The 9,667-nt window shown below is 40.5% G+C and overlaps 1 protein-coding gene across 1 annotated transcript; it reads left to right on the top strand.

Annotated features, from left to right (window-relative positions):
* Nucleotides 1–725: 725 nt before the first annotated feature.
* Nucleotides 726–5,825, top strand: LOC108359800 (uncharacterized). The gene has a single exon (XM_017611828.1). It carries the CDS (start codon nucleotides 726–728, stop codon nucleotides 5,823–5,825), a length of 5,100 nt encoding a protein of 1,699 aa, XP_017467317.1.
* The last annotated feature ends 3,842 nt before the right edge of the window (nucleotides 5,826–9,667 follow it).

Raw genomic sequence — 9,667 nt, 5'->3', positions numbered from 1 at the left:
AAAGAAAAGCATTTGCTACAAGCAGACTTAAACAGCAAGGCTAACTGGTGCTAAGTAATGTGCTTCTCGCGAAGAGCTGTTCAGCCACTTTCTTATACAATAGATAATCATAATTTGGAACAGGTATATAATTTTGTGGACCTTGGTATCACAATGGATCCGAAACTTAATTTTAATCTTCACATTAATGTGACAGTCAACAAGGCTAAAGTTGTACTTGCATTTGTGAAACGATGGTGAAAAGAATTTAGTGACCCTTATATCACTAAAACCCTGTTTACAACATTAGTTNACGCAGGCCGCACGGTGCATAAGGAAGCTTGTGTATCCATCGGTACCTGGTACACCGAAAGCATACATCTTTCGACATAGTAAGGCTGCCGGAGTCTCAATCCCGCGCAATCCCGTTTCAAACACATTGCTATAGGAGCTTTGTAGTTGCTAACTATTTCGCTACAGGAGCGTTGTTGTTAGCGGTTCTTTCATATCAGGTCACCTTGCAAGGCAACGTTATTTGATATTGCGAGCACATACAGTACATACAAGGTAGTCTCACACTACTTCTCTTGCAAGCGTTGTTGTTATTGTTGGCAGTATTTCAAAGCCAAGCCGCTATAGTAGAATTGGGCTCGCAAAAGGTCCCGCCAAATAAAATATACTTAGAGCTAAATTTTGTACAGCCCATAAATCTGAGAAGCGGGCAATAGATTTGCTATCTCATAACCATGCCCAATTTGGAGCAACTTAAACAGCAGCGCGCTAATCTGCGTCGAAACATATCGCGCATTCGCAATTCTGTCGACACAAAACTTGCAATTTCATCCGCTGAATTGAATTGTCGTTTGGCTATATTAGAGGCCTACTTTAAGCAAGTTATGACAGTTCAGACCGAAATTGAGCAGCTGGATCCAGACGAAGCAGAGCGTGAGACCAGAGGAGAAATAGAAGATACGTACGTCGCTATCAAGGTGTGCATTAATGAGCAGCTAGGTTCAGATGCCCACAATTTGACTGTTGCTGACTCAGTTCATTGCGCTTCTCACTCAACTTCTATGAAGCTGCCACGTCTGTCACTACCAGTTTTTGATGGAAAATACTCCGACTATAAAAACTTTATAACATCGTTTAAGTTAGTCGTTGATAAGCAGTCTACTTTGTCATCCATCGAAAAGTTCAATCAACTAATCAATTGCTTACGTGGCCCGGCCTTAGAAACTGTCAAGGCTTTTCAAATCACTTCGGAAAATTATTCAAAGGCGCTGGAACGCCTCAAGGCCCGCTACGATAATCCAACGCTCGTATTCTTGGACAACATAAATTCGCTTTTTACTTTACCTAGTGTTTCAAGGTCAAATGCGAAACAGCTTCGTAGCCTGATCGACAACTCATCAGCCTTGTACAATTCATTGTTGTCACTGGGTAATGCATCGCAAATTGCTGAGGCTATGCTTATCTCCATCGTTATGGAAAGGGTGGATCAAGACACCAAAAAGAAATGGAATGAGCATTTGAACTTCAGCGATCTTCCTACATGGACATCCTGCGTTTCGGTTGTCGAACGACATTGCCAATTCTTGGAGTCAATAAGTAAGCCCGGTACCGATAGTAGCGCGAGTCAGCAAGCTATTGGTAAGCCACGAAACCAAAAACACCAGCGCCAAGGGTTGACTTTCAACTGCACATCGCAAACGTGTCATTCATGCGCTAGCACGGAGCACAGAACTTACAGGTGTCCTCAAATCGTTGGTGCTACACTCAATCAGCGTTATGACATCACTAAGCGACTGGGACTTTGTCTCAATTGCTTGGGCAAGGGTCATCAGGCTGCGAAATGCCCATCCACACACAGGTGTCGATCGTGTTCTCGCTCCCATCATACACTATTGCATCGTGATTCAGCTGGTATGTCTTCGTCTTCACCGCAGTCAACTCCGCAACTCCCTGAAGTACCACAGAAGAACTCAGAAGCAGCTGTTCACACTCACACCGGCTTGAATCGAATAATTTTAGCCACAGCTTTGGTTCTGGTCAAGGATGCGTCAGGCTGTTATAAAATTGGTCGTGCGCTCCTAGACTCTTGTTCACAAGTCAATTTCGTATCGGATCAATTCGCACAGGCTCTCCGATTACCTCGCAAACGAAGCCATATGGAAATTCGCAGCATTGGAGAATCCCAGACTCAGATAAAACATCGAACGTCTACAACAATCAAGTCACGTTTTGGAGAATTCGAACTACCGCTAGATTTCTGTGTTACTTCGAATATTGCATATCATCCAGACACAGAAATTGATATCTCATCATGGAAGCTGCCTCAAAATACTCCGTTGGCCGACGAAGGGTTCAACAAAGCTCGTCCTATTGATTTGCTGTTAGGGACAGAAGCGTTTTTCGACATCTTATCCATTGGCCAAGTCAGGCTTGGTGTAAATATGCCAGTGTTGCAGAAGACGCTCCTTGGATGGGTAGTTTCGGGCCGTTGCCAAACCGGCTCCACCACATCACACAGTTACTCGATTTCCATGGACGAAGTCATCAACAACAACATAGAACGCCTGTGGCGCATTGAAGAGGTTAACACTTCTGTTGACATCTACACTCCAGAGCAGCGCAGTTGTGAAGAGGCTTTCAAAAACACCGTTCGCCGACAACCTGATGGCCGAGTGGTAGTTCGCCTCCCATTCAAAGATGATCCTGGTTTGTTAGGTCACTCGTATGAAATTGCCCGTAAACGTTTTGAAGCTCTTGAGCGCCGCTTGAGCCGCACATCAGATGTGAAAAGGCAATACGCAGATTTTATGTTAGAGTACGAACAGTTGGGCCATATGAGCTTGGTGACAACACCGAAGTTGGATGTCCCACATTTTTACATACCGCACCACTGCGTACTCAAGCCGAACAGTACCACTACGAAATTAAGAGTGGTTTTCGATGCCTCTTGTCAGACAACGACACAAAGGTCTCTGAACGATTTACTAATGGTCGGACCGACCATACAGCCCGACTTGTACACGTTACTTCTACGCTTCCGTACATATCGTTATGCAATTACCGCCGATGTCGTCAAGATGTTCAGACAGATTCTTGTCGACCCCCATGATCGCAAGTTTCAATATATACTTTGGAGAAGTACACCCGATCAACCATTACGCACATTTGAACTGAATACAGTCACTTATGGGACTGCTACCGCGCCATATCTCGCTATACGTAGCATGCAATACTTAGCTGAGCAATGCATGGACGAGTTCAAGGTAGGAGCCGAGGCTATAAAATCATCCTTCTACGTTGATGATTTCATTTGTGGAGCTAACACGTTGGAATGCCTTCATCAAATCAAAACGGAGGTAATTGAGATACTTCGTCGTGGTAGATTTGAGCTAGCGAAATGGCACTCGAACTATAGCGAGTTTGTTAATGACTGTACGATTAAAGATCTTAACTTAGAAGACGATTCAGTAACCAGCACTCTGGGCTTAAGGTGGGATCAACGAGAAGACGTCTTTATGTTTGCATTTGTACTCAAGCGCACATCACATGCTGTCACGAAGCGGTCTATACTATCAATTGCTTCGTCTCTCTTTGACCCGTTGGGCTTGGTGTCACCTATCATCATACTTGCAAAAATACTTATACAAGAGCTTTGGTTGCTAAAATTACAGTGGGATGAGTCAGTTCCGCACAACATTCACACCGCATGGACATCGTTCCTCTCATCGCTTTCATCGTTGGAATCGCTAACTATACCGCGCTATTGCCTTCAACCCAGCGTTCAGAGCCTTCAGTTGCACGGCTTCTGTGATGCCTCAATTAGGGCTTATGGATGCTGTATATATGCACGCACAGTTGACCCTAGCGGTGAAGTCAAGGTCACGTTGATTACATCCAAGTCGAGAGTCGCCCCAACGAGGAAACTGTCATTGCCCAAATTGGAATTATGCGGTGCTCATTTGCTGTCACAACTTTACGCTAAAATAAAGGTGAATTTCGGCGATACCCAATATACAACGTATCTATGGAGCGATTCACAAATCGTTCTACACTGGATTCAACAGCATTCCGCCGCACTATCTACGTTCGTAGGAAATCGTATTTCTGAAATACAACAAAAAACATCTTGTTGCGAATGGAAATACGTTTCAACGCACTATAATCCAGCTGATCTGCTTTCCAGGGGGTGCTCAGTGAGTGAGCTGCAGCAGTCCATATGGTTCGAAGGGCCGGCATACCTGCAACGCCACCAAGACGAGTGGCCGACGCACCATCGAGGTGATATTGATCAAGATATAGTGAACTTAGAGAAACGTAAATCGGCTTTCGCTACTGTTAATGCCACTAACGACCTACTCGAAGCAGTGTATAAAATTAGCTCGCACAGCCGATGCTTGCAAATCGTAGCCTGGATGTTTAGGTTCAGCAACTTAAGTAGAAAATTGGGTTCGTTCGATACATTGTCGCCGTCACCACAAGAGCTGTTACATGCTTTGCATTGCATCATTTGGAACCTGCAAATAAAGCACTATTCCGATGACATCAAAGCACTTCGCAAAGGCCAACAGGTCTGTAGTAATCTTAAATCTTTAAATCCCTTTTTGCAGATAACTGACGGGTTCATGCTGATGAAAGTTGGAGGTCGATTGGAGATGGCAAATATTCTGTATACACAGAAGCACCCGATACTACTTCCAGGCAAGGATGACTTTGTCCGCCAGTACGTGCAGTTCGTTCATCGCCAAAATTACCATGCGGGTCCAAAGGCATTAGTTGCACTCATACGCCTACGCTTTTGGATCATCAATGCACGGGATTTAGCTCGCCGTGTCGTCCGATCTTGCGTGCACTGCGTTCGTTATCGGCCAAAGCTGGAAGGGCAAATAATGGGTCAGCTTCCCGTCGAACGACTCACCCCATCAAGACCATTTGCAAGATGCGGAGTGGATTTCTGCGGTCCAGTCAATACGTACCTACGCCTTCGAGGCAAGGTTCCCTACAAAAGCTACATCGCAATTTTCGTGTGCTTCGCGACGAAGGCAGTGCACGTTGAAGTTGTGTCAGACTTGTCGTCCGATGCATTTATCGCCGCCCTGAAACGGTTGGTAGCCAGGCGTGGACTACCGTCCGATATCTTCTGCGATAATGCTACCAATTTCGTTGGAGCCAGCAACCAATTAGAGGCCCTCAAGCAATTTTTGTTTAAGGATGACACAATCAAATCGATCAACAAATTTTGTGTACGTGAGTTCATCAACTTCCATTTCATCCCTCCCAGAGCCCCCCATTTCGGCGGCTTGTGGGAGGCTGCAGTTAAGAGCGTCAAGGGACTAATCAACCGCACTCTTATGAACGCTCGTTTAACATTCGAGGAGCTTACAACTGTCACAGCTGAGGTGGAGGCGATTCTGAATTCTCGCCCTTTGTCACCACTCTCTTCTGACCCGAATGACCTAGCCGCACTCACCCCGGGCCACTTCCTCATTGGCGACTCATTACGTGCATTGCCCGAGACACCCGTCACAGAGCTGGGTAAGTTAGAACGATGGCGAAGAGTGGGCGCGATCAAACAACAACTTTGGCGTCGATGGTCGCTGGAGTATATCAATGAGCTGCAGGTGCGTAGTAACTGGACCAAGCCATCCCCAAATGTGTGTGTGGGAGCGATGGTTATCGTGCATGACGACAATTTACCACCGCAGTGTTGGATGCTAGGTCGTATCGAAAGAGTCATACGTGGAGAGGACGATCGAGTGCGCGTGGCTGATGTTCGCACTGCAAAGGGAGTTATCCGCCGCCCCATACAAAAGATAGCGCTATTACCAGTTACTTGAAAGTTCTACGTACTTTCAACGGGGCCGGGATGTTGGGTCAGATGCACATTATTTAGGTCATATCAACATTGTCTAACTTACATTTATAAGGGTTAAGGTTATATGTATATCTAGCTCTTGCTGAAAAAGCATTGTTAACTTAAGGTTTAATATTTTGCTCTTATACGTGTACTCCCGCTACCTGTCATTGTGGTTTCTTCTTTTGCCCCTTTTTCGCAAACTGATGGAGAGAAAAATAAAGTTTTTGGGCTGTGTAGTTGAACAGCGAGACAACACGCGTGTTTTTTTTGCGATTATTCACCCCCGCAATTTTTTATTTAATCAAGAAAACGCTCTTGATACTTCACCTGTTTACAACTTTAGTTAGACCGATTCTGGAATACGGTTCGGTGGTTTGGAATCCAAGGTATCAAATTTACTCAGACAAGATATATCTAATCAATTCAAAAACAATTCCTACTTTTTGCTTTAAGAATTTTCCGTTGGGATTCTCAATATATCCGTCCGCCCAGTGGCGGGCCCAGGTAGTGAAAATTGGGGAAAACTCGAGCAAAGTTTAAACTGTGAGCGTATATCAAAGAAACTCGAAAACTTACTTGCGGAGCGCGTATATATAACTCGAAGTGACTTCGAGAAGCTGGGGACAATTCTAATGAATGGATGCTTTTGAAAATTTTAATTCATGGAAAAAGTGTGTAAAATTTCACTTGAGTTTGAAATTTTAGCTGTGTGCTAAGTTTGAAGTATTATGTTATTTAAGTAGGCCTATCAGTTTTTGAATTCACTGAATTTTTAAAATTTTGCATGATGCAATAATGAAAGGTGTTATACGCTGGCAACTTCTCGCTCTAATCGGCCATCTTGAACTACCTTAGGAGAAACTGTGTTATTTCTTTGCTATTTTCACCGAATATTTCCCAAAATATTAGAAAAAAATTCAAAACAAGCTACATTGATTAAATTTTCGTTGTTCGTTTCGTTCTTATTCGCTACATTTGTTTTCCAATTGCGTGAAATTTGGTAAGTATTGTAATAAAACCGAATTATTTTACAAGTAGATTATAATTTTGCATTTATTACGTCATTTCCTTGGTGTTTTCCTGACCGACCTGTGCTGGTACTGTGATTAAGAGCTCTTTGTTATTTCAAAACCTAATGAACTATTTATTCGCAGATTTTTCGGACGATTCTGCTGTGCTGCGTTCCCGCTCCGCCTGTGTATTGCTCCGCCCGTGTTTTATAGTGTTGCATTCCTGTTGCGCCTTTGCATTAGTGTGTGCGTTGTGTTTTAGACACGTTGAAGTAAGTTGAAACCAGGTTTTTGTTTGTTAAAAACCTAAAAAACCATTTATTTGCAGATTTTTTTGTACGCTTCTGCTGTGCTGCGTTCCTGCTCCACCCGTGTATTAGATTGCTGCGTTCCTGTTAACATACATATCGTCGCTTAAAGTACAAAACCGCGTAACTGACATTTACTGCTAAAAATTGGATTCGCTCACACAAGTTCTTGGCTCAATCCTTATCCATTCTTCCTGAAATATACTAGCCAAAAATGCGATTGCTTTTTACAAAAATATAACCATTTTGAAATATGAGTTTTTTTACTCTCTAGAAAATAATTTATGCCACCTCGCATACGTGGGTTTGCATTATCTCTATACGCGGTTTTGCATTTTATTGATACACGGTTTTGTATTTAAATGACGATATGTAGATGTATGTACATGTATATCACATATATTGACTTAGATATGTATACCAGAGTTGTGAAAAATGCATTAAATTTTTAATGCATTAATGTTACATTGAGGCAATTATGTTAATGTAAAAATTAATGTCTTAAAGTTTTAAAATTTAATGCCAAAAAAATGCAAATGCATTAATTTTGAATTTTTAATGATTAATAAAATTTTAATGCATTAATTCTTGAAAAATAATGCTAATGAATTTTTTTTTTTATTAAATTATCCAAACCTAATGCTAATGGAAAATTTTAATCCATTAAAATAAATAATCGTTTTACCCGTTTGCATTAAAAGAAACCACTAAGTTGTACTCAGGATATTTTTCATAGCTAATACGATAAATATTGTAATTCGTTGTGTGTTAGTAAGGAGCCATGCAGTTAATTACATACGTATACGAAATACAAAGCAGTTTAATTGATAATGGGCCGCATGCATAAAACCTAAGCAAATGCTTTTTCTTACAATTTTTGACCCTTTAGTCGATTTGTTCAAATAAATTTAAGTGAAAGGTATGAAATTAAGAAAAACAAATGCTTAGTTTTTATGCATACGTCTCATTGTTTCTTCTACCTAGGTACATGGTGAGGTCTTCAATGTGAGTAGTGATTGTTTAATCGCGTATAATTATACTGGACTATAAATCGGGTTTTTTTGGTCCCTCGATGTCCCTATCCCATTCCTATGTAGAATCGCTCGTTGATTCTGAAAATGGAGTTAATTTTTTACTATGAGACAAGCTTTCTAGATATTTTCAATTTAACGTTATTCAGCTTTAAAAAAAGTCTTTGCACTTAATCTCATAAGAATGTTACTCATATTGAAATGGCCTATGAGTAACATTCTTCCCTGCTCATATTTTATTCAAAAAAATCCTCGCACATTTTCATTTGACCATTCATTTCTTTATTATTTATCCATCCATTAGTAGCTTGATTTTTAGTTAGAGAATAGGCTTTAACACAAATTAAAAAGTTGACTCAGGCTCTGTCTTTTTTTAATCGTTTCCCTGTGTCATTGAAAGGTACTTGTTCAATTATTACTATGCATATTGCGATTCGAAATTTGGTAGTATATTGATCTCGTTCTTAGATATAATAATTATTCAATCAAAAGCATATTGAAAAAAAATAAAATCTTGTTTCAATAAACTGATCAGTTAATAATTTTTGTTGATTGTTAACACTCGTGTAAGCTTTGCGTGAATCTCGGACGAAAAATGGAAAGCGCTAGTGATTTATGTGACAATTTTATGGATTCAGATTACAATGATGAAAATACTGGTAGAGTACATGTGAAACCTACTTATGGTGCGCCAGAAACTAGAATTATTTCCAGGAAAGTAAAAAAAAGTCAAAGTTAAAGGTCACTCTAAATAAAACAACATTTTTCTTTGCTTTTGTGTAATTTGAATTAGTAAAAATTATTTTATTTTTTTCAAGCAGTTGCAGTGATAACACGGATAACACAATGACTTTCGGCAACAGGATACTTTTCACAAGTGGAAAGTTTTTCAAAGTATATCAAAAGGTATACTAAACTATTTTCTGTTGTATGATTTAATTAAAATAAATTTTTTTAAGAGTGAAAATGGTTCTCTAATCGCATCTTGCTTGAAATGTAAAAAGAAAATAAAAGGAACTTTTCGAATCAGTTCTAACTTTATCACGCATTTAAAACTTCTGCATATCGAAAGTTTTCATGAATTTTTGGAATATAAAGCTCAAAAAAACAGCTCTAGTTCAATTTGCAAGGTGTCAAATAAGCAAAATACATTTAATAAAAAAGTTCTTGCTTTCATCGCCAGCACGATCTCACCCCTGTCCATTGTCGAGAATAGAGAGTTTATAGAGATTTTTGAGGGGACAAGCTACAAGGTGCCAAATAGACGATGTATTAGATCGAGTAAGAACAATATATGCTTCTAATGCCCCAATTGCCAGAGCGATGAAGGAATTTTATACGCTCACAAATTCTGCCGATATTGATTTTTCATTACCTAAATCTAGGTTTAAGCAGTTACTGAATGAACGAGTTTCATTAGTAATTACATTGCAATTGTTAACTGTAAATAATCTGTAAGTAAATGCCTATATT

Source organism: Rhagoletis zephyria, unplaced genomic scaffold (assembly GCF_001687245.7).
Source record: "Rhagoletis zephyria isolate East Lansing unplaced genomic scaffold, Rhagoletis_zephyria_1.1 Rzeph_scaffold_00463, whole genome shotgun sequence".
NCBI classification, from domain to species: domain Eukaryota; kingdom Metazoa; phylum Arthropoda; class Insecta; order Diptera; family Tephritidae; genus Rhagoletis; species Rhagoletis zephyria.
This window is presented reverse-complemented; position numbering and strand designations above follow the sequence as displayed.

What these genes read in the sequence shown, in the direction of transcription:
- LOC108359800 (XM_017611828.1), top strand. Translation starts at nt 726, where the DNA reads ATGCCCAATTTGGAGCAACTTAAACAGCAGCGCGCTAATCTGCGTCGA.